This window comes from Chenopodium quinoa, unplaced genomic scaffold (genome assembly GCF_001683475.1).
Source record: "Chenopodium quinoa cultivar QQ74 unplaced genomic scaffold, ASM168347v1, whole genome shotgun sequence".
In the NCBI taxonomy this organism is placed as follows: Eukaryota; Viridiplantae; Streptophyta; class Magnoliopsida; order Caryophyllales; family Amaranthaceae; genus Chenopodium; species Chenopodium quinoa.
Window position 1 is genome coordinate 2,389,120 of NW_018744821.1, and position 27,108 is coordinate 2,416,227.

At 36.3% G+C, this 27,108-nt stretch overlaps 3 protein-coding genes across 4 annotated transcripts; 1 reads left to right on the plus strand and 2 right to left on the minus strand.

Annotated features, from left to right (window-relative positions):
* Positions 1 to 1,902: 1,902 nt before the first annotated feature.
* On the plus strand, positions 1,903 to 9,561 carry LOC110704174 (potassium transporter 10-like). Of its 2 annotated transcripts, XM_021881958.1 has the most exons (9): positions 1,905 to 2,211; positions 2,729 to 3,120; positions 3,332 to 3,557; positions 4,583 to 4,828; positions 5,801 to 5,851; positions 5,972 to 6,232; positions 6,382 to 6,549; positions 7,529 to 7,783; positions 8,444 to 9,561. In XM_021881958.1, the coding sequence occupies exons 2-9, from the start codon at positions 3,004 to 3,006 to the stop codon at positions 9,487 to 9,489; spliced, it is 2,370 nt and encodes a 789-aa protein (XP_021737650.1). In that variant the 5' UTR covers positions 1,905 to 2,211; positions 2,729 to 3,003; the 3' UTR covers positions 9,490 to 9,561. The 2 variants fall into 2 exon arrangements, with proteins under 2 accessions (XP_021737651.1, XP_021737650.1); XM_021881959.1 differs by lacking the exon at positions 5,801 to 5,851 and having other exon boundaries at positions 1,903 to 2,211.
* Positions 9,562 to 9,695: 134 nt separating this feature from the next.
* On the minus strand, positions 9,696 to 14,853 carry LOC110704175 (hypoxanthine-guanine phosphoribosyltransferase-like). The gene is made up of 3 exons (XM_021881960.1): positions 13,631 to 14,853; positions 11,876 to 12,040; positions 9,696 to 10,734 (listed from the first exon to the last, which is right to left on the minus strand). Exons 1-3 carry the CDS (start codon positions 13,928 to 13,930, stop codon positions 10,609 to 10,611), a joined length of 591 nt encoding a protein of 196 aa, XP_021737652.1. The 5' UTR covers positions 13,931 to 14,853; the 3' UTR covers positions 9,696 to 10,608.
* A 2,032-nt stretch (positions 14,854 to 16,885) lies between these two features.
* On the minus strand, positions 16,886 to 20,528 carry LOC110704064. Its single transcript, XM_021881850.1, has 7 exons — positions 20,343 to 20,528; positions 19,309 to 20,296; positions 18,651 to 19,090; positions 18,310 to 18,569; positions 17,827 to 18,159; positions 17,203 to 17,707; positions 16,886 to 17,140 (listed from the first exon to the last, which is right to left on the minus strand). Exons 1-7 carry the CDS (start codon positions 20,526 to 20,528, stop codon positions 16,886 to 16,888), a joined length of 2,967 nt encoding a protein of 988 aa, XP_021737542.1.
* Between the last annotated feature and the right edge of the window lie 6,580 nt (positions 20,529 to 27,108).

Here is a 27,108-nt window from a genome sequence, read left to right on the forward strand (position 1 = left end):
CTATTACTTTAACTCTAATCGTGTACACATTCGACCATCCTTCTAATAAGTAGATTTACCTCTTACTACACTGATCGATAAGATTCATACAGAGTACCTTTAACTCAAACTCTATATACATAGAATACCATGTCCAATTAAAAAAGGTCTACCTCAAAATTGATCTCTCACTTGGCCAAGATTTATACACAAGACTATTGATCAGCCCATGAACAAAATGGTATGTAAGTGAAAAGTGTTGTCCCACACTAAACGATCGTACAAGTAAGATATAGTATTGGAAGTATCCCACATACTCGAATAAAAGAGAAAGTTATCCACATTATAAAGCTAAGACTCTAAGAGGAACCATCTTGGAATAATAAAGAGGACTCTTGTAACGAATGTGACCCTGACCTGTTTATCGTGATATCGGAGCTAAGGATGAATTGAGTTGTATAAGAGAGACTATTAAAATATGTATTATACATTGAAAAAAAAGTAAAAATTATGTTCTCTTTACAAAGTTAAGGAAAGTCGTCATATAATTTTGGAGTGAAACCTCATAAGACTTATAAAAGTGGGCTCTTACAAGGAATGTGTCCCGGGTCGGTTTAATACCTCTGGGAAGGAATTAATATTAGAGCTCTACATGTGAGCACTAAGACTTGCTTGATGTACACAAATTGACCACTCACCTTCCTCCAATCCTATAATCAATAATGAATTTGTATTCTTGCTAAATGGGTTATGTCTTTAGAGAGGAAAGTACGGAGCATTAGTTTGATTCATTCACGATTTAGGCACACATGGCCTAAATCTAATCTAAGTAATAAAAAACAATAATTGTTTTCATACACTTAAAAAAATTAAAATTTAAAAAAAAAAAAAAAAGAAAAAGAAAAACAGAGTTGTATAACTGATGTGTGATCCACAGAATATAGATGACTACACAGACTCTTATCAGTTATAGGGTCCACCATATTTATACTTTATTATTATAAGCAGCCATAAAATTAATTAGAGTATCCTAGATCTCAATCATTCCTTGATTAAATATTAATTTCTTACCTACATGTATGACTTCCCCTTAATTCTACATGTTGTACTATTAAATATTGATTTATTTATTTGTAAATCTGCATGTACAGTTTAAAAGACTATTTTAAACCATAATTCAATCAAAATCTTAAAAACGACTTTATACACATAAAAAAATACTGAGTATCTATAAATCTCAAAAATGACTTTATAAATTGAAAAATAAAACTACAAATATTAGTTTGAGAAGTGGTGTAAATGAGATTTGATTTTAAATTTAAGTGAGTATTAATTTCAAACTCCAAAAAATTCTTATACTACTATTTATTTTATTTTTACTAAATTTAAATTGACTTTTGTATTATTCACTTATATTTCATTGATCATTTTTTTGAAAGATCTCTAGTACTCTAGTAAACTATTTCCATAAACATTATTAAAATAATTCATCTTTAATCGTTATGCTTACTAATTATCAATTGTATTATTAATACTCTGTAATTAAAGTTATACAAAGACATACAATCATGGTATAATCTCTAGTTCAGATTAATCACAAATTTTATTTTTTACACTGTTGATATAGTTACTTAATTCAAAGTAAATTGTATACCAAAAAGAAAAAAAAAATGTTAAATTACTTCTGAGTATATAAAACGATTTTAGACTAATCTTAAAGTAAATTTCAATTTATGAGCTTTTATATTAAGTTATTAACGTAAATATTAATGATTAAAAATTTAAAGTTGCACAATATTAACTCATGTGCCAATTAAAGTGTTACGAAATCTAAAATAGAGGATTTTGGCCTTTTGGGGAGTAAATAAAATAGGTCACGTGAAAAAAACACTTAGAGAATTAACCGTTCGTTTGGATTTCTCTCTCTTAAAAAAGGTATCAATAGTTGTCTGCTGGCAGTATCTCAGAGCTTAGCTCTGTCCTGTAGTTGGAAAAAAAAAAAAAAAAAAAAAATCCTCTTGTATAGCAGAACTGTACAAAGTTGGTTGTCAAATTAGACCTGTTATCTTTTTTTTCTCAAATCTTAACTATTTAAGTTGCTTAAATAGTTTATTTTTTTGGGTTAGATATTCTAAATTTTGCTCAAATTTTTAGTGATTCAAGATCATTTGAAGAGCTCAAAATGGAATTTTGCAACTTCTAGGAGAATTCTTTAGCCGCCTTCATTGATGGGTATGTGAGAAAAAATTGATTTTATAAAAATAAAATTCTGGGTTGTATTTATTTGTAGAAAAAAGGGGAAAAAAATATCTGGGTTTTTTGAGTTTTGTGGTTGAGAATTGTTATTACTCAATAAGAAAAAAAATATTGTGATATATATTAATTCTATCTGTTTTGGATATGGAAGTAAAATTATTTTGTTTTGCATTATTTTTTGAGCTTTTGGAATTTCTTTGTTACCAAATCTCTTTCGAAATTTTGGAACTGATTCATGCAATTATTGATGTGAGTAAAATTGGGATATTGGAATATAATTTATATATACTTGAATTATGTTCAAACTTGCTACTGTAGTTGATCTCAATGATTGGATTGAAGTGTTCTGAGCATCGTTGAACTGAATTCATGCAATTATAGTTGTTGCCAACTTGAACATTGATAGTTGGTTTGGTGGTTTGCAAGTAATTCGAGTCGAATTTGAGGATGAGTTTGTGTGTAGGTTTGTTTAAAAGTTGTTTGAATGTTGCAGAATTGGAGAAGCATGTATAATTGTATATAGAAGCATTTTGTGAAAGTTGCTGGCCATTGCCACTATAGTTGCTGGTTTTCCATTGTCCTTTGGTATTAATTTCGGACTTCTGGTCTTTCGCGATTGTGCTGTGAAAGTTGGGGCAGCTACGGCAGATTCAAGAGGGGTATTGAGATTGCTAGGTACTAGTACTTGCTGAGGAAGTTGGTGCAGCAACATCATCTTATACACCATTCAAGAAGGGTATTGAGATTGTTAGGTACTGGTACAAATCAATGGCTTCGGTTAATGAGGATACCGAGAATAAAGGGAGTATGTGGGATTTGGATCAGACCCTCGATCAGCCCATGGATGAAGAGGCAGGAAAGCTTAAGAATGCATACCGAGAAAAGGTATGATAGAGCATATGTTGCAGTACTTTTAAATGAGATTGTTACCTCACTAAGGTCTTGTATGCTTGTTTTCGTGATTTATATGAAGTTTTATATAGCTATCCATGTTTTTTTGACCGGTAGATGTAGTTTACCTATTCAAGTAATTAACTGTGTGGTATCTTCTAACTGCAAGACCTTGTAACATATGAAGTGTTGTTGATTCCTGCAGAAATTTTCAACGCTAGTGCTTCTGCGTTTGGCATTCCAAAGTCTTGGGGTAGTGTATGGAGATTTGGGCACATCCCCGCTGTATGTTTTCTACAATACATTTCCGCATGGAGTGAAACATCACGATGATGTGATCGGTGCACTTTCGTTGATAATATACTCCCTCACCCTTGTCCCATTGTTGAAGTATGTTTTCATTGTCTGCAGAGCAAATGATAATGGTCAAGGTACTGATCAAACCTTTCTGTGGCTTTCATTTTATTATGATTTAAGTCATAAATTTCTGAAGTAATGACATTCATGCATAACACTCATCTCACGCTTTTGTTTTAAGCTACTTTGATTGTGTTCTCATGTTGTAATTCTTCAAACGTAGACATGCTTTGCACAATGACAAGGCATTCTAATTCTTGTAATGTTTTTGATCTGTGGTTGCTTAATTTAATACTCAAAGGGAGATGCCAAATGTTCTTAGTTATAATTTCGCGATCTGCTACTTTAATCTCCTGCTCTTATTATCTGGTATAATGTGGAGGCTGGTGTTTTGTTCTGTACATTTTCTACTATCAGTGTGATTTCGTGAGACTATTTGTTAGATATGTGGTACTACTAATGTAGATTGCCCTCACAGACAACCAAATGCTATTTACTGAATTCATAAATCTTAAGTTCTTAACCTAAATTGCAGTTTGCAACTCCATTGCCCAAAATGTCTTGGTCCTTGCAGCATAAATCTCTTACTCTGGTATTTACTATTGGAATTCTCAGTCATAATCTGTACTTAACTTTAAAATCTATTCATTATGTAAAACATGCTAAGGTTGATTATTATGAGTCTTATGACATAAGAACCAATAGTTTGTATTTCTAATGAGATAATGTTGGTTCTAAATTCCAATAGAGATGCCTAAAACATTTGCAGCAAATACCTGATATGTTCATTTCCTGCAGTAGGGACAAGTGTAACTGTGCAAAAATATGTGTTAGTGTTACCCTATTGAAGGTTTTTGTGATAAAATCATATAAGCAGTATATATTATAAGTTTGGGTATAAGGCTATGATATTGTTGAAGTTACTGGTGCATTTTATTCTTGAGAACTGGGGGGTCCACTACTCTGCATGTCAGAGGTGTACTCTTTAATAGTGGTAGTAAGCCAGTAATCGTATCGAGGGACTAATTACTTGATATAATTTATTATTTCTGCTCTTTTTATCTAGTTTTGATAAGGAATATTTATTTATCTGGTGCAGGGGGTACATTTGCTCTTTATTCATTGCTATGTAGACATGCTGATGTAAATACAATTCCAAACCGGCATAGAACAGATGAGGATTTAACTACATATAGTCGCTTTAGGCTCCAAGAAAAATCATTTGCCTCAAAAACCAGGCAATGGCTAGAGAAATATGCATCCAGAAAAAATACTCTACTTCTCCTTGTTCTTGTTGGTACTTGCATGGTGATTGGAGATGGAATCCTCACTCCAGCAATATCAGGTATATGCCGAGCCCCTAACACACCATTGCTTTCTGGATCTTCCTTTTTTTTGTTAGTTTTAAATTACATGTTAAGCGTAAGGATATGAATCTAATGCCCCCAAGAATGTATACGAATGCATGTTGAGAAATAAGCAAGTAATGGAGAATAAATGGTTGATTTATGTAGTCTACCTCATTACGATCTTTTCACTTTCAAAGATGCGGTTGTTGAGCTGACGGCTAATTCACGATAGTGTTTGAGATTTGAGAGCCTATGAAATCATGTAACTGTAGTAGTGGACTAAATTCAACGACAAAAGCGTTGAATTTGTGAAATTATAGTTTTCATAGGTTGAAGAGAATGTTCAAATGATATCTCGTATATTATCTTTTTTACTTGTTGGACTTGCTGAGTTGCTGGCAGCCTGGCACATACTTTCAGAACCTCTCGCGACATCTTGAGATTGAATTTCCCTTGTAAATAAACTATTCCTTTGTGTCAAAAAAAAAAAAAAAAAAAAACTATTCCTTGACCAAAATAGATGTGACTTCAGCCATTGTATTTTGTATGTAGTGATTGCTACTAAATGATGCAAGTCACTGGTGCCTCATTTTTCCCCATCCTTTGCCGGAGACCACTACAATGAAGCTGTCAAAAGCCTAAGATTTACTCCAACCATCTTTTTAAATATCTTAATGGATAAGAAAGAGATTATTCCTGGGATATGATGATAATGATGTTTATGGAGCAGGATGTGCCGCAGCATAGATAGTTCTTTGTCTTGGGCATGTGTTTATTTTGTTTATTAAATAAATAAATTATTAAATCTTTTCAACCTATTTTACTAAATGTGGATTTGTATAGCTTTCTATAAATAATACCGTAAATCAATTCCTTTAAGAATAATCAATGTTGTCAAAGACAGCATATATTCATCATTAAACTTTCTTCGAAAATCTTTATCCACTTAATTTTGTTCTGTTATGCAGTTCTTTCAGCTTCTGGTGGGATCAAGGTCGACCACCCCAATTTGAGTAACGGTAGTCCCATATTTCTCTCTTTGACTTATTTATTACTCCGTATTATTTTATGATGCGATCTTTATGGAAAAATGTTTCCAGATTATTTCCAGATTTTGACATATTTTTCTTGGTGTGCAGATGTGGTTGTGCTTGTTGCTGTTGTGATACTGGTGGGTTTGTTCAGCTTGCAACATTATGGTACTGATAAAGTTGGGTGGCTTTTTGCACCAATTGTGCTACTCTGGTTTCTCATGATTGGAGGTATTGGTGCATTCAACATATGGAAATATGATAGCAGTGTACTGAAAGCTTTTTCTCCAGTCTATCTGTATCGCTATCTCAAAGGAGGAGGAAAAGATGGATGGACCTCTTTAGGAGGAATCATGTTAAGTATAACCGGTAAGAAAAAAAAAAAAAAAAAAAACCAATTTTACAAATCATCTCATAAAAAGGCTGTTGCCATGTTTTCATGCTTTTAAAAATTAATAGCAAAGATTCAGAATTTAATACAAAGGTTCACGTTCAATCCTCAATTGTACAAATGACAGGGACAGAAGCACTGTTTGCTGACTTGGCTCACTTTCCGGTGTTGGCCGTACAAATAGCATTCACAGTAATTGTATTCCCCTGCCTTCTTCTAGCATATTCAGGACAAGCTGCTTATCTAGTAAATCATCAAGACCATGTGGAAGATGCATTCTATCACTCAATACCAGGTTTATCTCAGCTCGACCTTTCTTTTTTCCTGTGCACATACATTTGCAATAATATTATCAGATAATATAGCTTAATTAAAAAAAAAAAAAAACAAATGTAAGGATGAGGAGGATTGATGTAGGGGGCGGGTTCCACAATTTTGTGAAGTTGCCCGTTTGTGGGGTCTAAAGATAATACAAGTCATAAGAAGGACCAGGATATAGTAACTACTACTATACTTGCATAGATAATTTATTTGGTTTAAGTTTAAATTAGAAATAAAGGGAGTGGCATAAAGTTAGAATTTCAATATTAAACAACTTATCTGTCTTTTTTCTTTTCATAATTAACTATTAACATTTAGAGATGTGAGTTTGAGTGATAATGGAAAACAAATATTTTTCTATAGGACGTGCATGACCTTTAGATATTCACAAGGGACTTTGCATATCCAATTAGCAACATTATTATTTATGGGCTGATAGTGCACTTTAGAAATAAAAGAAAATGGTGTTTTAATAAAGTAGTTTGGCTGACATATGAAGATAACTTTTAACAAATAATTGTCTTTTGTAACAGGATTCAGAGTTTCCATACATAGGATGCTTTTATATCTATCTAATATGTTAATGAATTTATGCTAATAGTTGATATGACTTGTGAGTGTCAGGGTGTGACAATGATTGTCTTAAATCTGAAGAACAACAATTTACCAAATCTGGATACATAGTTTGGTAATTTGTAGACGGATTGACTTCTGTAAAAGAGCACGAGGGGAGAGAATAAAAGAGTAAATGACCCTTTAGTTTTTCTTGGGTAACTGGGTGTAGTTCCATGGGTTCGGACTATGGTTGTAAATATCAAGACAACTAGACAAGTGTAAAATCGCAATCAACTGGAAGTAAAGTAATTTGTGTTATTCATGAGGTCTATGGTATAGAAATAAAGATACAATTGTGTTTCTTGATTGTCATGCTTGAGATTATTTTTTAATTGCAGATAGCATCTACTGGCCAGTCTTCGTCATAGCAACTTTGGCCGCCATCGTTGCAAGTCAGGCAACCATATCTGCAACGTTTTCAATTATAAAGCAGGCTCTTGCTTTAGGATGCTTTCCAAGAGTTAAAGTAGTACACACTTCCAAGAAATTTCTCGGGCAAGTATACATTCCAGATATCAACTGGATTCTTATGGTCCTTTGCATAGCTGTAACTGCTGGATTTAGGAACCAAAATCAGATTGGAAATGCTTATGGTGAGTTTGTTTCTTTTGTCTTTTGTCCTTTTATTGCATTTGTTATGATGTTATTGTGTGCTTGTGGCTTCTCTTTTCCATTGGATCTTCCTTGTAGGGAATTATTCTTGCATTGCCTTGGTTCTAAAACTAACTAATTGACGATTCAGGAAAAGTGCTATCTAAAACTGTCAATAAGAATCAACAATTTAATTGTCTTGAATTCTGATGTCAGGCTTTGTGGTAATGTAAGTTTCAATATCTTCAAGATTATTGCCTACCCTGTGGAGGTGTGCTAGACATTTATTCTAATGTCTAACAGCGGTTTGACCATGATTGAGCTAGAATAATTCTGGCTGATAGCCAACTGAAATTTCTGTATCTTTCCAACTTTTATACTACGTATAATGTAAGGGGTTATATATTAATCTGTGTCAGCATATAAAATCTATGCATTTGGTATCAGCATCTCAGCATTTTTTCATTGTTGAGAATCAAAGTTTTGTAAAATGTGATCAGGAATTTATAGAAGACTGGATACATTGATAGCTATATGTCATTCGTTTTCTGTAAAAGTTCTGTATTTACAATATTGCTGCACCTGTACAGAATAGTGCTTTTCAGTCTTCCAGTCTCTCATCATAGTAACTTTAAACTTGGTGCATCTTCATGTGTTGACAGGTACGGCAGTTGTGATAGTCATGTTAGCCACCACATTCCTCATGATTCTAATCATGTTGCTGGTTTGGCGGTGGCACTGGATACTCGTCTTGATCTTCACTGCTTTGTCATTACTGGTGGAATTAACCTACTTCTCAGCTGTTCTCTTCAAAATTGATCAAGGTGGATGGGTCCCCCTTGTCATTGCAGCTGCCTTTCTCATTGTCATGGTGGTTTGGCACTATGGAACTGTGAAGCGCTATGAGTTTGAAATGCATAGTAAGGTCTCGATGGCTTGGATTCTTGGCCTTGGCCCTAGCTTAGGGTTGGTAAGGGTACCAGGAATTGGACTTGTGTACACCGAGCTAGCCAGTGGTGTCCCCAGTATTTTTTCTCACTTCATCACCAACTTGCCGGCCATCCATTCAGTGGTTGTTTTTGTATGTGTAAAATACCTTCCAGTGTATACAGTCCCAGAAGATGAGAGATTTCTTGTGAAGCGGATTGGACCTAAGAACTTCCATATGTTCCGTTGTGTTGCGAGGTACGGTTACAAGGACCTTCATAAGAAAGATGATGATTTTGAGAAGAAGCTCTTTCATAATCTCTTCATGTTTGTTCGCCTTGAGTCTATGATGGAAGGGTGTACTGATTCTGAAGAATACAGCAGCATATATGGTCAGCAAACAGCTGAGTCTAGAGACTGCCTGTTGGATAATGGCACAACGATAATGACTGAATTCGAGCACACAATTGAATCAGGGGATTCCATTATGCCTGCCAATTCTCCTTTGCGACTACTACAACTAAGGCCAAGGTCGTCCGGGCAGACAAGCAGCCAAAATGAAATTGATGAATTGGAGTTCTTGAATAGTTGTAGAGATTCTGGGGTGGTGCATATATTGGGCAACACTGTGGTGAAAGCAAGAAAAGATTCAAGGTTGTATAAAAAGATTGCCGTTGATTATATTTATGCGTTTCTTAGGAAGATTTGTAGAGAGCATAGCGTGATCTTTAATGTCCCGCATGAGAGTCTGTTAAACGTTGGTCAGGTATTTTATGTATAACATTATTCAATTCCATAATTTCATCAATAAGGGAAAAAAGTAAAAAAATAAAATTAAAAAATTGGTCATCAATTCACAAGATTAGCACAAAATCCATTATTCCTCATTTACTCATTTTGGAGAGCTACAAATCAGCAGAATATATCACAACCTTGTACAAGAGATACACTATACAGGAACCCAGACTAGTAATGTCTTCACAACATAAAGGGCTAACACAAACTGGTAAGAGTCATTTCGTCAATAAAATCTTCAGAACATGTAGAGCCAACACAAACTGGTAAGAGTCTTTTCACCTCCTTTTAGCTAGCTAAAATATTTTTAATAAGCCCGAAATCATTATACACGCGAATGCTTAGTTGAATTTGTTATGCCTATCATATCTCCAGCCTACCTTTGGAATACTGATATGCCTCTTGCTAATGAGCCTGCTACACATTAACACTTTAACCATAGATTTTCAACCTAGCTAATCCTAGATAAGATTTGATATAAAATGGGACATAATTTAACCCCTAAACTCCCAAACCTTTGATGCACGACCAAAGTTGGAACCCTGAGGATGGATATGCATCTAATTGCTTTGCCACATCTTGGAGTTCAGCGCTCTTCGAATCCTTGGTTATTAGATACCTATTGCAAATAGTTACTGCTTTCTCGTATTATCCTTACTGATACGCTAATAAAAATTTTGAAAGAAAAGTGCTGCATATATGTATGGTAGATATTTAAATTTGAATAATGATGGAAAATTATGGTTAAAGTTAAATAGCTATGTTTCCAAAAACGGACCTAGATAGATCAAACACGGTCTGTTATTCTGTAACGTAGGGTGTATGATCTTCCAACACAATTTAGAATGTGCCAATTCACATAGTATGAATCCTATGTATGTCAACTCAAACAGTGAAACCGATGACAATGAGACAATGATTATCATTTGCACATGAATTATAAGAAGAATTGCACTTTTATTCAACTAGAAAGGCATTTACAACTTACAGCAAGAGAATGAACACAATGCTGATGTTCAAAACATCCAGCAAGGAATTGCAGACGTATCATGATTATGTATATACTATCTTCTTGTCAACGACGAAGACATACAACTTTCTAGCCTCAGTTCTTTGGAAGTTCCTCTTTGACTCCTTGGTAGCATCTGGGCTTCAGAACGCCCACATATGGAAGATTTCTATAGAGCTCAGCAAAGTCCATTCCATAGCCTACCACAAAATGATCTGGACACTGCCAAAACTATGACTGTTAGACATCATATCCTAAATTCTAAGCAGACACAAATGCAAATACAATCATATGGTGAATTGAAAGTTGATCATCTAATTTTTGGTAAATCCAAAATAGTTTATCTTTTTTACTGAAGGAACATTACAACACTCGAGCATCTTTAAAGAACATAACTTTCATCGTTTTAATTTTCAAGAGTCAATTCACATATTCACCGGTTATATTAATTATAGCCAGCATGGTTATAAATTATAAGAGCATCTTCTCATAAACAATAGGCCGCATCCTTTTAATATTGAGCATTCTGGTGCAACAACCACAAGACTAGCAGGCAGCAGCCCCATACAACCAAGCAATTTAATATTGTGGTCCTAATATTAGTGATCAAATTCAATTCAGTTCAAAATTTACACAGCACAAAAGAGAATAAAATTTCGATATCAATGCACCAGAAAAACTAAGGAAAATACAAAGTGATGACTTTTATCAGTACTATAAGTTTCAAATGAGTGAACCGAATGAGCTTTACTGTCCTCATCAAAGCATGAGCTTATCTTGCCTAGTCAAACTAATACAACCGAGTTAAATGAGATCGTAATCAAACAATGATTTTAATTACTTCCTCAGATTAAGTATTTAAGTGACCAGAATTTTCACATAGATACTGAATAAACTAAGGTTTAAGAATCAAATAAAGATTAAGACATAAAGAAAATGCTGATAAGCTTCTCTTTATTTGACAGGTTGCTTTCATAATTCTAATAATTGGACAACGCATCAAACGCACAGCAGTAAAGGCAAGTGCCAGCTGCATGATTTGATTCTAAAACCACAAAAATCAGCTACAAGAATAGAGCAATAAATTTGGTACTCCGTAAACCTTGGGGAGGCCTGAAGTGAACCAGTTTGGTTTTCACTTGTCAGAAGTTTTACAGTACCTTCCTTATCTGGTTAGGTGTTGCACATCATTTACGTTTAGGTAACAATCATCATCTGGACCATATCAATGTATTCTAAATGAAGATATTAAAAGGAAGATAATTTTGTTTGTTGTAGCCTTCTACTTTAATAAATTTGATGCAATTTCAGTAGTTTACCACAAGGAATCTTTCAGAAAAACTAGATCCCAATGCAAAATTACCTCAAAGCCTCGATAGAACTTTCCTTTCCCAATGAGCTCTATATTAACCTTCCGTCTTGATGGCTTATCAAGGAAGGTGCATACTGACACAGAAGATGCTCCCTTTGATTTCAAATGTTTAATGAGCCAACATAACGTGTTTCCTGTATCCACAATGTCCTCAACCTGAATCCAAAGGAAGAATGTGGAGAACATAAGCAAAGAAATTATGTACACCGATGAATTTGGTTGAAAATCATTCAGAATTACAGCATTTAACAACATAAACAGGATTTTGCCAGAATTATTCCATTCAAAGTACAAGGTAAGTCTAACAATGTCACATAAAGTATCCTAATAATACACCTATTTGTTGACTTAGGTAATATTCTAAGTCACCTTATTCCAAGAACTTTATATCTTATTCTTATTGGAATCAAACAAATCAAATCAAATGAGACCTAACTAGACTTTCTTATAGGCGTACACTAACTTCCAAAAATACGAAACTTCATATTAATAAGAGTTTTAAACTAGATATTTGAGAAAAGGGCACATTAAGACGAATCTGACAAGACTGAGATAACAAATAGAGTCAAAGTGGAGATAAAATCACATCAAACTAAACCAAATCAATATTATTCTGAAAAAATTTATTCTTCCGGAGAAAAACATTAACCAAAATGACAAATTTATCAAAGTAATCAGACTATTTTGTATGCTCTGATAGACAAACAAACAAACAAACATAACAGTTCTTGTCTTTTTAGAATAGTAAAAAAAAATAATAATAAATAGAATAGAATAGAATAGAATAGTAAAAATTCAGAAAATAAGTTTCTTTTGATAAATTCCGTTCCGTGCTTAATCAGATTCTTAGTTGATTAAATATAATGGCAATATTACAATCAAGAAGCATTACAACAGTATTTACAACATAATTAAATGTACTAGTGTAGCATACTCAAAATCACCAATACAATTTTCTCTCACTTTACATATGCATTATATCCTAAAAATGGGTTCACATTAAACATAAATATTCGTTTATTTTTCAATATAGTGATTAATGAGTAGATGGGACACTTAAAATCTTAACCTACACGGAAACTATTATCCATATGTATTATACTATTATAGGAGACAAGTGTGTTGTGTCGTGTTAAACTTGTGTTCGTGTAAGATTATGATAGACGTGTTGGAAAATCCTTTGACAGCTCCATTCAAAGAAAAAGATACGAGTTGCAAAAGAGCCAAAAGTGTAAAAACATTGTAAAATGACTTAGGGCCTATTCACATTTAGTTAATTTCACTTCAGCTCCAATCAGTTCTTTTCAGTTCAGCTACAATCAGTTCTTTTCAGTTCAGCTTTTAATTTCCTTCTCTCATAAAATATTCATTTTAGCTCAGCTCAGCTCAGTAAATGTGAACAAGACCTTAATCAAACACTAATCATAACAATACGTGATGTAAACAGAAAAAAATTGGTACCACATTGATGGATTGAAGTTATGTATTGACATACGTGTGTTGCAACGGTTTGACTTATACATTGTTTGTCTCAATTTACAATTTTACAATACCAAAACTCTCAGTTATTAATAATGAGAGATTGAAATTATTCTTTCACAACATCAAAACTTTATAATTTGTTACTAACTAAAGTCAAACATCGATTGAAATTACGCATTGACAACATTAAACATTGCAAACATAAAACAGGAAATAAAATTCGTAAATGAAAAGAAAAAAAAAAAAAACCAAATTAGAAAGTACCAAAACAACGTGTTTGTCGGTGACATCGAGCTTCAAGTCAGAGGAGATAGAAGGGGAGCCATTAGAGAGAGTACCGGTACCATAAGAGCTAACTCGAACTAAATCAATGGAAACCGGTAACGATACTCGTCGGACTAAATCGGCTAAAAACACGAAACAACCGGTAGCAACGCCGACAAACACCGGTAATTCGGTGGACTTAACGGCGGAGATGTCGTGGGTGAGTTGAGCAGCGAGTTCGGAGACTCGGTTTGAAATGTCTTCTGAAGTCCATAGTATGTTCTCTATGTCATCCTCCATTGAAAAGCCTTCAATTTGTGTTTACAAAAACTGAAAGTGTATTGTGGTTTGTGATATTATGAATATTTGATGAATATATGCTACCTCCTTAACTTTGAAATATTTTATGTCTCACTGCAGTTAAGTTGCATATAATACGAAGCGGGGGTAGTTTATGATTCCAGCCTCCTTTAACTTAGGGGTCGTTTGGTTGGGGGTAATCAACAAAGGGAATGAGAATCAACTGGCTCGATTTTCTTTGTTGTGGTTTGTTAAGCACATTTTTCCATTCTCTTTACTCTCCCCATTACCCCAAATCCTTCTAACTTCATTCCCCACCCCCTAGACTTTTCCATTCCCTTTCCTTAGCCACCCCTCCACCATCACACCCACACCTAGCCACCACCCAGTCACCACCCAGTCGCACCTCCACGGCTCCACCGACCTTCGCCGCCCCTTCCCCGATCGATGCCGCCCTTTCCCCGAGCCTCCACGACCATCGAAAAACCTAAAAAACCAACCCAGTTCACTGTTAATCCGTCGAACGACCTTCCCCCACCATCGAAACCCTAGGCGTTAGGGTTTCGAGGGTGGGGGAGGGACGTTTGATGGATTTCACGGGGAGTGGTGAGGTTTTTCAGCGGCGTTAGGGTTTTTCTAGGCTAAGGAGATTTTCGGAGGAGGGACGACCTCCGCTGGGTCGACGAGGGAAGTCTGGCGAAGGGCGGCGAACGGTGGGGGAGGTGCGGCGACTGGTTTGGTGGTTGGAACGTTGGAGAGTGAATGTTACTGGTGGTTGTGTGGTGGTGGGAATAGAGGGAGTGTTTCCCTTTGTTTTAAAACAAACATCACAAGTTTTAGGTATTTTCATTCCATTCTTCTCCTTTCCCTTTGTTCATTGTATTCTGATTCCCTCGTGCGAACCAAACGACCCCTTAATATTTCTTCTGTTCCACAAATATTGCAATAAAGATGAAAATATGCATTCCAAATGCATTTTTGGAGACAAATCTAATAAGAGTATAAGACCCTACATGACTATATTTTAGTTTACATACTTTGCATAAGTCATAATATATGATGAAACAAGCATATAAATAGTGTAAAAGTCCAATTGTTGTAATATTACTAGAGCAGAAGAAGTAATAATAATTGAAAGTTCTACGGATTTTTCACCATATACCATTGAGTTTAATGTTAATTCACCATATACCACCCAAAATTTTCAAATTCAACATATAACCTTCAGTTTTATGAAAATGTTACAACATGCCATTTCCGTTAACTCAGTTAGTGATTAAAGTGAATTATCAGCTTGTATTAGGTGATTATTAATATTATTTATTTAATTAACGAACTTTATACAAGTACTCCCTCCGTTTTTAAATACTTGCTCCATTTCTCCATGCGCGGAGTTTTAGGAGAAAATTGTATAAAATAATATAATATGAAGGTAGTGGGGTTGATGGAAGAATAAAAAATTGTAAAAATTCAAAAGTAGTGAGAGAATTGGAAGAGAGAGAATATGGAATTAATATTGTTGGGTCCACTTGGTGAGAGAAATTAATTAAATATTGTAATAGCTTTTCAAATAAGAAAATGGAGCAAGTATTTAAAAACGGCCGAAAAAGGAAAGTGGAGCAAGTATTTAAAAACGGAGGGGGTATTATTTTATTTTTTTTACAAAAATTAATAATTATCCAAAAAATACCTCAACCAACCACCACACCGCAACCCAACCACCCACAATGCCCCCAACCCCCTGCCACCCTACACCGGCACTTCCTCCTAAACCCCGCGGCGGCGCCACCCTAACCCCGAACCTCCCGTCGACGTCTTCCTCTTCCCCTAAACCATCATCTTCTCAATCTAAAACCCCTTCCCTTCCTCGAAAAGCTTCCCTCCCAACCCATCGACCGTCCAAACCCCTTTGCAAAAGCCGGCAAACCCAATCCGCCCCTCCCTCTGTCATCTCCATCCTCTTTCTCCCCTGAATCACCACCTCGAAACCCTTAAACCAAATTTAGGGTTTTGATGTTGGGGACTTAGGGTTTTGGGGAGGTTGTTTTCTTTTTTTTGGAAGGTAAGAAAAGTATATTGATAAAAAAAACTGTACAAAAGAATAATGTACAATCCTGACAAGCAGGAACCCAAAACTACACAAGCCTTAACAACAAAGGCAAACAACCACCATGGTTTTAAGTTCAGCCTTACCACCTTCTAGGAAGGGTTTAAAGCATGAACAAAAAACCAAAACCAGGTCAAAGAGATCCCTGGTACCTTCTAGGAAGGGCTCAGGGAAAACCAGACCTGTAGAATCAAAAAACCTACACCCAACACTAGGGATGTCAATGGGGCGGGGCAGGGCGGATGTTGACCTTCCCATCCCCATCCCCACCTAACATTTTCATCCCCATCCCCATCCCCATCCCGCGGCGGGTCTAATATTCATCCCCATCCCCGCCCCGGCGAGTACAACTCCAAAACCATCCCCGCCCCACCCCCCCACTTGGATATCCATCCCTGCCTAATCCCCACCAAATACCCGCCTAATCCCCACCCAAGACCCACCAAATTAATACGGATTATAATATTAAAAAAAAAATCTTAGTATTACACACATTTTTGTTTATAATATAAGTGTAGTACAAATATTATAATTAATATTTACTTCACGTAATTATTTTATAAAATAATATAAAAGTATATAGATGTGGGTATGAGGTGGAGATGGGGCGGGTACGAAGTGGGGCGGGGCGGGGATGGGGCGGGTACAACTTAAAATCCACCCCCGCCCCATCACCCATGGCGGGTATCGTTTTCATCCCCATCCCCGCCCCACCACCCGCCAAACCGAGACCCATCCCCGCCCCACTGGGGCGGGGATGGGGCGGGTCTCCTACTTGACCCGCCCCACTGACATCCCTACCCAACACCCCATACAACCAGACTAAACAACAAAATACAGCAAAACAGTTAAATGCATGACTTGAGGTGCTGCAACCATTTACAATCTTCAATCTTCCATGTGTGATTGATCATCTGCTGACATCTAGTCACAACTTCTCTCTTTACACCTTTTGATAGTAAATCCGGCCTGAGAACAGCTTTATACCAGAAAGCATGGTTCCTAGCCATCCAGATATTGTATACAATTGCAGACAGGCAAGCCAGGATCACTTTTTGCTGAATACAGTTTTTACCTGGCCTCTTCTTTTCCAGTTCTTCCAGCTATTAAGAGAATGCAGAAGGGAACTAGGAAATCCAAGCCAATGAGCAACCTCATCAAGTACCTTTGCATTATAATTGCAAACAAAGAAAAGGTGGTTGCTGGTTTCAGCATCCTCACCACACAGAAGACAATCATTAGAGTCACAGACCCCAAACTGAACTAGCCTGTCTCTAGTTCTGAACCTATCCAAAGCTGAAAGCCAGTTGATAAAGGTATGCTTAGGAATGTTGAAATGATTCCAAACCCAGGCATACCAATTTACTTTGTCCATGTTACCCTGAAGCCATTTGTAGCCATCTTTGATTCTGTATCTTTTATTTAACCAGTCCTCAGTCTCAAACCCCTCTCTAAGCTCATATTTGACCTTACATAACAGCTTCCAGGCCCAACCAGCATCTTTCTTTGGTTTATAATCCCACCAATCCTCATCCTTGATATAGACAGAATGAACCCATCTAACCCATAATGAATCAGATTTCTTTGCAATTTTCCAGACATAGCTTCCCAGAGCAGCTTTGTTCCAATTTCTGCAGTGTCTAATACCTAAGCCACCAAACCTCTTGGGTCTGCAAACCCAATCCCAGACAATTGGGGGGACTTAGACAAAACAGCATTACCACTCCATAGGAAAGCTCTACATAGCTGAGTGATTATATCTACCACTTTCTTAGGTAAAAGAACACACTGAGCCCAATATGTATGCAAACTCATAAGGACAGAATTAATAAGGGTAACTCTAGCAGTATAGGACAGGTTTCTGCTACTCCAGCATTGCAGTCTCATCAACATTTTATCAATCAGGCTATCATAATCACTCACTTTCAGATATTTGGCATTTAGAGGGATACCAAGATACCTAAAAGGCATATCATCAATGACAAAACTAGAATTCATCAATATACTATCCTGAACCTGCTGCTGAGCATTCCCAAAGTAAATTATTGTTTTATCAAGGTTTGCTTGAAGCCCTGATCTTGCCTCAAAAGTTTTCAAAGCTCTAATAAGGAGTTTCACAGAACTAGTGTTACCATAAGAGAATAACATCAGGTCATCAGCAAAAATCAAATGATTAAGAGCTAAAGGAGCACATCTTTAGTGAAAATTAAATTCTTTCTTTTTACCAATTTTCCTAAGAAGTCTGGTTAGATACTCCATCACAATAACAAACAAGAGAGGGGACATAGGATCACCCCGCCTCACACCCTTTTTCCCTTTGAAAAAGCCATAAGAACCACCATTGAGCAGCAGAGAGAAAGAAGGAGTGGTCACACACTGCATGATCCAAGAGATGAACTTGGAGGGGAAATTAAGAGCAGTCAACATCTCATGAATAAATCTCCAATTGACAGAATCATAAGCCTTCCTCAGATCAACCTTAATAGTACATCTGGGAGGCTTTCTCTTAATACTATAAGCTTTAAGCATATCCTGACAAATCAGAATATTATCTAAAATAGATCTCCCAGACACAAAAGCACCTTAACAACCATCAATCAGATTAGGAAGCACTTCCTTCAATCTATCACAAATCATTTTAGAAATGATCTTGTACACCAAATTGCAACAAGCAATTGGTCTAAATTGAGTGACCCTATTAGCATGCTCAACTTTAGGGATCAAAGTAAGGGTAGTAGCATTAATCTGCTTAAGGAGGTTACCTGAACTAAAGAAATCTAGAACAACTTTGGTGATGTCAGGACCAACCAAACTCCAGGTAGCCTTGAAAAACTTGCTGGAAAACCCATCAGGTCCAGGATCTTTGTCATCCTCAATGCTCCACAAAGCTCTCTTAACATCCTGCTCACAAAACTCCCTGCAAATATTGATGCTCTGATCTTCATAAAGCACTTTACCTTCAGAGATAACTCCATGATGAATATTACCATTCATTTGAGTCTTAGTACCAAGAAGCCCTTGATAATACTGAAGAAAAGCATCACACACTTGCCCTGGATATGAGATAACCACCCCTCATCAGTTACAATAGAGTAGATATTATTCTGAACTCTTCTCTTTCTGATCATAGCATGAAAGAAAGCTGTGTTCATATCACCATCCTTGAGCCAATGAACTTTAGCTTTTTGTTTTAGAAAGTTAAATCTATCAGTGTGAGTTTTAGGAAACTGTATCCTAGCCAATCTTTCTTAACTGATTAACTCTTCATTACCAGGATCACTTTGCAGCTTAATCTGGATATCTGCAAGATATTTCTCAGCAATTGCATCATCAACTTCCACACAAGAGAACCTACCCATCTTGGATTCTTTCAGGAAGTGCTTCACCTCTTTCAGCTTCCTCACACATTGGAACATAGGAGTACCAGAGACCATTTTACACCAAACATCCTTAATCCCAGGAAGAAAGTCTGGGGAATCTACCCAGATATTCACAAACCTGAAAGGCTTTTTAGTATGATTACCAGAATCAAACAAATTGATCACACAAGGGCTATGATCCATTAACCCCTCAGGGAAAAAAGTAGCTTGCATATCAGCAAATTTCACCATCCAATCATTATTAACTATAACCCTGTCAATCTTTGAGCAAACCCTATCCTTGCCTTCCTGTTTATTATTCCAAGTATAAAACATTCCTCTTGTAGCCCAATTAGTGAGCCCAGCATGCCTTAGACAAGATCTAAAAGGCTCAACCTCAGCTAAGGACACAGTGCTCCCTATTCTGTCATTCAGATTCGGCACACTATTAAAGTCTCCTTGCAAGATCCAAGGACCTTTCACCTTATTACTGAGCTCAACAATCTGCTCCCAAAGCTGTACTCTAGCTCCAGTAGTATTCAGACCATACACCATAGTACAATCAAAACTCAACCCAGTAGCTTTGTGAACTACATAAACATGAATCAATTGAACTTCACATCTTACCACAGTCACATCAAAGAACTGAGATAACCAAACCACCCAAATTCTACCCCCTTTATGGTAAGGGTAGTTAGCACATACAGACCAGACACTTCCAAGCCTACTAAAAACATCACCAAACTTCCCAGCCTTCACCTTTGTTTCAAGAAGTCCAAATAAACCCACTCCATGGTGTCTAATAAACCAAAGGACATCACAGAGCTTGCTAGCTTTATTTAGACCTCTTATATTCCAAAATCCAAGCTTATCCATGGTAAGAGTGAGAACATTCTCCTTCTTCCAAAACATTGAATCTGTTACCACTATTACTGATTAAATTCACCCCTGGCTGCAATAACTGAGGTTTCTGACAAGCATCATCAGCCTGCAAATATTCATTCAAGATATTTGTCCTGCTCCCAGCATTCTGATTCTGAGTATCAGGTTTTTGAATTGGCTTCCATACTCTTTGTGGCTTTTTCTTTTGTCTATTCATCTTCTGGTTTTTCTCAGCTTGCAGCCCCTCCATTTTCCTAGCTTGTACTTTATGATTAGGACACTGAGCATCATCATGTCCAATCCCACTACACACCTTACACACCCTAGGCTTCCATTCATATTTCACCTCCTACTTAACTGTGTTGCCAAGCTCATCCAGGAACTCAATGAATTCTGGTAACTCAGTATTGAACTTAACCTCCACCATAATCCAAGCATACTCCAGTATTTCCTTGGTAGCAGTTGCCTTATCAGTTTTGATAAGCTTCCCAACCAATGAAGCCAGCTTCAGTAAAGCCTTTTGTCCCCAGTATTTCAGGTTCAAACTAGGCATTCTCACCCAAATAGGGACTAAATCCACTAGTTCATCTACAAGGTCCGTTCCCGCCACCCATTTCTTCATTATTATAGGCTTATTATCAAACCATACAGGTCCTGAACCCAGCACTCTATCCCTTGCATCAACAATCCTGAATCGAACCAGGACAATCCCATTTGCCATTAAAGAGACCTTGTCTATACCAAATTTACCCCATATTCTTCTATCAAACCCATTAATAATAGACAAGGGTGTCTTGATTCCAATCACATGGCATACGATTGCGAAATTCCAGAAATCAATCTCTGGTTGCACATCCTCAAAATTAATTTGAACCTTATCACTACTATCCCTTACAGAGTCATTCCTCCCCACAGAAATGTCTACACCCTCATCCCTAGTCCCCTGAAACAAGCTTTCCCTCCAATTCAATCGAGCAACAGAATTAGAGTTTGGGGATAGAAAAACAGGGGATTACAAATCGGGGTTCTCAAAAATTGGGGAAAATGCATTCATATTGCACTTAGAGTTCTCAAGCATCAAAATAGGAGTTGTATTATCAAAATTTAATACACTATCACAACAAGCAGCAGTACGAAGTTCATCATCAATGGCGGATGAAGATGAACGAATTACCTGAAGCCAATTGTTAAACTCCTGCTTATGCTCACCACGATCTTCTACAGTTACTGAAGGAGTTATGTCTTCGATAAGTGCAATTACTAGATATATCAAGGATCACTATTATGGAGATAATAAGTTCATTCTATAGGGTCGTCAATGTTTGGTGCTAGATATGACAATTGATCTTTGGGCTAGCTTAATAGCCCAAAGCCTTATAGAATGGATCCTACAAGGTCACACATAAGAGTATTGGGTTAAACAAGTTAGAGGCCCATTATTGGGCCTCATGAGTTCATGACATACCATGTTGATGATTGGGCTTGGATAATTAGAAGAGTCTAATGGGTTTTGGACTTGACATGGTTTTATTTCTAGATATGATATATAAATATAAACCATGCCTAGGGTTGCAACACAGAACAATTGACATACAGTAAATTGTCACACAAGCAACCAAGCATCCCAAAACCCTAATCCTCTCTCTCCCTATTCGGCCCTCACTCTCTCTTCTCCCTGTCCGTATGACTCTCCCTTGTGGGCGGCGCGTGGGTGGTGGTGTGGTGTGTTCGTGACTCGGATCTCCGTTGAAGGTTGATTGAAGCGTTCAGTCACAACTAACTAGCATTAGTGGAGGTTTAATCCGTGCTCGTGGACTAAGTAGAGGAATCACACGTGGGGTTCTTGTTCTCCTTATTGTTCTTGCTCGATCACTTGTGGAATCACGCTTCAAAGGTATTATTCTTACTCTTTATGTGTTGTGCATGAGATCCTTGGTTAGGTGCTATATGAATATGATTCATGATTATTTCCGCTGCGTAGTACCTATTATCCCCTACAGTGGTATCAGTTAGCCTCTTGCAATTACATATATTGAGTATTAAACCTTTGTTGATCCACAATTTTAATTCAATTAGGAGGGAGAATAATTTAATTATGGGTCAATTATTATATTAAATGTGATTTAACAATATAGAATCATTAAAGGTGTTTAATTTGCTCCATATTAGCCCTAAAAAGATCCGAAAATTGCCCTATCAAGTTCAAAAATTCGAACCCCCCCCCCTTAAAATTTCGAAAATTTCGAAATCAAGAACCCTAATTTATGAAATTTGTGTTTTGATTTTGATTTAATTCGAAAGTTTTATGTTTAAAGAATTTAATCTAATTGATTTCATGATAAATTATGAATTTTTCATGATCAACCTATTTAATTTAAAAGTTAAATTGAATTGGGATTAAATTCATGAGGAACCCTAATTTTAAAATTGAATATGATTTAATTTTAAAATTGGATGGACCACACTAATTTTAATTTTAATAAATTTTTTTTAAATTAAAAATCAAAAAAAAAAAAAAAAATTGAGGTGCGGCAGCCGCGGCTGGGTGGCGCAGCCACGGCGACTGCCGCACCGGTGGTGGTCCAGGAAGGAGGGCGGGCTAGGCACGGGTCAGTAAAGGGGGCAGCGCAGCAGTGCACCACCCCGATGTGTGTGCTGCTGCTGCTGCTGTCCGGGCGTCGCTGCAGGGGCAGCGCACACCGCAAGGTGTGCGGCCACCGTGGCCGGCTTCGGCTGGCTACACCACGGTGGCTGACGCGGGTTTTCAAAATAAAAAATAAAATAAAAAATAAATAAAAAATTTTATTTTATTTTATTTTATTTTGAATAAAATCAGTTTTCAAAATTAAAAATTAAAAGATAAGTTTTGATTTTGAAAAGATAATTAACAAAATTAAAGTTGTTAATTTTGTTAAGATAGGATAATTATGGAGCAAAAGATTCTATTTGGATAATAATTGATTAAATAATATGATTATCTAATAATTATTTTAGGATATTAATTGATTTAAAATATGTGATTGGCATGTAATTAGGATAGAATCTCCTAAAAGTTAGGATAATCATGGAAGATAAATATGATTTATCTTCCATAATTAAAATAAGATTTGATTTTATCTCATACCTAAATTAAAATATGTGATATTTTATAATTGGTCATGAATAATATATGATATTATCTAATTACAGTAATTAATTAAGATATGAGATATTTTAGGAGCCATGTTTCCTTTACTGTGAACATTCGATGTTGTAGTTTAGGAAATCATGATGAGTGATTTATTATATGGCATTTTATAATATATGATGTTATATATTTCTATATAGACTAGTATGGCCCATAGATTCTAAATACGATCTGCGCATCGTTTCGTATTTTTGTAATCTAAATACGGTCTGCGTACCGTTAAGTATTTTTGTAATTTATTTTATTTTATTTAAGTAGTAGATAGAATATAATAGAATTACAGGTTGCAGTTAATCCAAGAATCCATGGAGTGGAGGCCCAAAGGAGCAAGATAGATGAGATCCATGAAGGTTCAAGTGGGAGTTTTTGCTTTATTAGTTTTCTTAGGATTAAGGGGTCATACTATGTCATGTTTTATTTATGCATTAGTAGATTATGCATGTTATATTTTATTTATGTTGTTTGATGATGCGCTGGAGTTCACTAAATAATCACAACATAATGAATCTAGGTCCCAGTAATATTGAGGTAGCTTTTCCAATCAAAAACTCGATGAAACCTTTGATATTTATGATGGGTCATGCCAAAGCAGGGTGTCATACTATATCTTAGGGGAGTGGGGGTAAAACAAATTTTACACTTTTGATTGGTTACACTCAACAAGGTTACCTAAAGAGTTTAGAACCTTGAAGCTAAGGGTAATAATTAAGCATGTGATGGTTAATTATTCAACCAAGAATTACAAAGAGTTATAATCAGTAAAGAGTTTACTCACCTTGAAAATGTAATAGTTGATGGTAGGGCCAAAGTCCGGTCAATTATTGCACAAATAAAGGATCTTGGAATCATTCTATTCAATAGGGATCAATTAAATTGAATGAATGTTTTAAAGTTACCAATTTTATAATCGCTTATGGTACTTTAAAAGTTTATTAAACATAATTATTGAATTTTCCTCGTTTTGTTTTTTGTTTGTAGATGAATAACTTATACGACAACACAATTTTACCAATAAAACTTAACTTAAGGCTGAATCTCAGAAACTTCAGGGAATGGGAAAAGGAGTTGAGAAATGTTCTCACAAGCCATGGGCTTGAATCTCGTTTATACATTCCTGTTGAGAGCAAATACACAGAAAAGTATGGAGCTGAAAGGCATGCTGAAATTGTTTCAGCTGCAGAGAAAATCAGAGAGCTTATTTTAGAATCTATTCCAACTTGTTGGAAAAGAAGATTCAGGCACTATGAGCTAACCATATTGTACAAATGTCTTCGTGCTATCTGTCGAGGTGGCATAGGAGCACTAGGAAGTGGAGGCATAAATGATCAAAATGTAAGAGAGGTCGTTAATTCGATCCCTCAGATTTACTATTCCTGGACTGACAGTGTAAGGTATGAGGCTTACAATGTCCATAATGGCTAAAAGACTCATGCCTAGTCTGTCAGTAAGGGCCCATGTAAGGGAATTGATTGAAATGTTCAATCAAATGGATGTCCTTGGGAAACCGATCGATGATGACTCTGCTCATGATATTATTTTGTTCTCACTCCATGATGGTTTTGACATTGTCAAGCTCACTCATAATGATGAGGGATCTTCGGTGACATTGATCAATCTGTTTCTTAACCATGCTGAGGAGTTCCTAAAGAGGAGAGGAAGCGAATGCTTCTTTTGCGGTAGTTGGCCATGCCATACACCAGGGTGTCCCCACTATACACCAGTGAAAACTGAAGGTAAAGAGTTACTTGATGTTTTCGTTGTAGAAATTAATCTTACTTCATCTTCCACTTGATTATTTGATACCGGATGTGGTGCTCACATCGTTAATAACGTGCAGGGCTTTAAAGAAAGTAAGAAGTTGGCAAAAGGGGAAGTAACGCTTCGAGTAGGAAATGGAGCAAGAGTTGCTGCACTTGCTATTGGAAGCTATCATTTAAGACTTCCCTCTGGACTTATTTTGGTGCTTAATAATTGTTATTATGTACCAACAATAACTAAAAACATTATTTAAGTTCCTGTTTTAGATTCTAAAGGATTTTCATTTGAAATAAGAGACAAGTGTTGTTTTATTTCGAAAGAAAATATGTTATATGCCAACGCCAAATTAATTAATGGTTTGTATGTATTAGAATATACAACCCATGTCTACAATATTGATCATAAAAGGCAGAAAACAGATGGTTCAAACCCTACTTACCTATGGCATTGTAGGCTTGGTCACATAAACCAAAAGCGCATCCAGAAATTACATAAGGATGGACTTCTTTCTTCATTTGATTATGAATCATTTGAAAATTGTGAGTCATGCTTGCTTGGGAAAATGACTAAGTCACCCTTCACGGGTATAGGTGAAAGAGCTGGTGATCTTTTGGGACTCATACATACGGATGTGTATGGACCAATGAGTTCAAAAGCAAGGGGTGGGTTTAACTACTTCATTACTTTTATGATGATTTAAGTAGATATGGTTATGTCTACTTAATGAAGAACAAATCGGAATCATTTGAAAAGTTCAAAGAATTCCAGAATGAGGTACAAAACCAACTTGGGAAGACGATTAAAGCATTACGATCAGATCGTGGTGGTGAATATTTAAGCTAAGAATTTGATGAACATTTGATTAATTGTGGAATAATTTCACAATTAATTCCTCCAGGAACGCCACAGTTGAATGGTGTGTCAGAAACGAGGAACATGACTTTACTTGATATGGTGAGGTCCATGATGAGCTTTACTGATCTTCACATATCATTTTGGGGATATGCATTAGAAACAGCTGCCAGAGTACTAAACAGAAGCCCGTCCAAAGCAGTTGAGAAGACACCATATGAGATATGGACTGGAAAAGTTCCAAAGTTGTCTTATCTCAAGATTTGGGGTTGTGAAGCCTATGTAAAACGTTTACAAGGTGATAAACTACAACCTAAATCAGACAAGTGTTTCTTCGTGGGCTATCCAAAAGAAACAAAAGGGTATTACTTCTACAATCGCGAAGATAACAAAGTGTTTGTTGCTCGCGATGGTGTCTTTCTAGAAAAGGAATTCCTATCTAGAAAGCCAAGTGGGAGTAAAGTGGTTCTCGAAGAAATTCGAGACGAGCAACAAATGGATGTGGATAACACCACATCAGAGGCGAGGGCGCATGAGTCGATTAATCATGCGTCGGAGCAAGCTAATTCGACTAGCAAGACTCCTATAGTCCCACTTGAACCTAGTTCTTGCGAAAATCTTCAAAGAGTTGGAGAGAATATTTCTATTGTTGCTCCTACCCCACGTAAGTCTGTCAGAATCAGAAACAAACAGTTTGTTGAGGTTCTGATAACTGAGGATTCTGAAATCTTCTTACTGGAGAATGAAGAACCTACTACCTACAAGCAAGCTTTGGCGAGCCCCAACTCAGATAAATGGCTTGAGGCCATGAAGTCCGAAATGGAATCAATGTCTGAAAATGAAGTGTGGACCCTAGTTGACTTGCCTGATGGGGTAAAACCTATTGGTTGCAAATGGGTTTACAAAATTAAAACAGACAAGGATGGAAATGCCTACATCCACAAAGCAAGACTGGTTGCAAAAGGATACAGAAAGATTCATGGTATTGACTATGATGAAACCTTTTCCCCAGTAGCCATGCTTAAGTCCATTC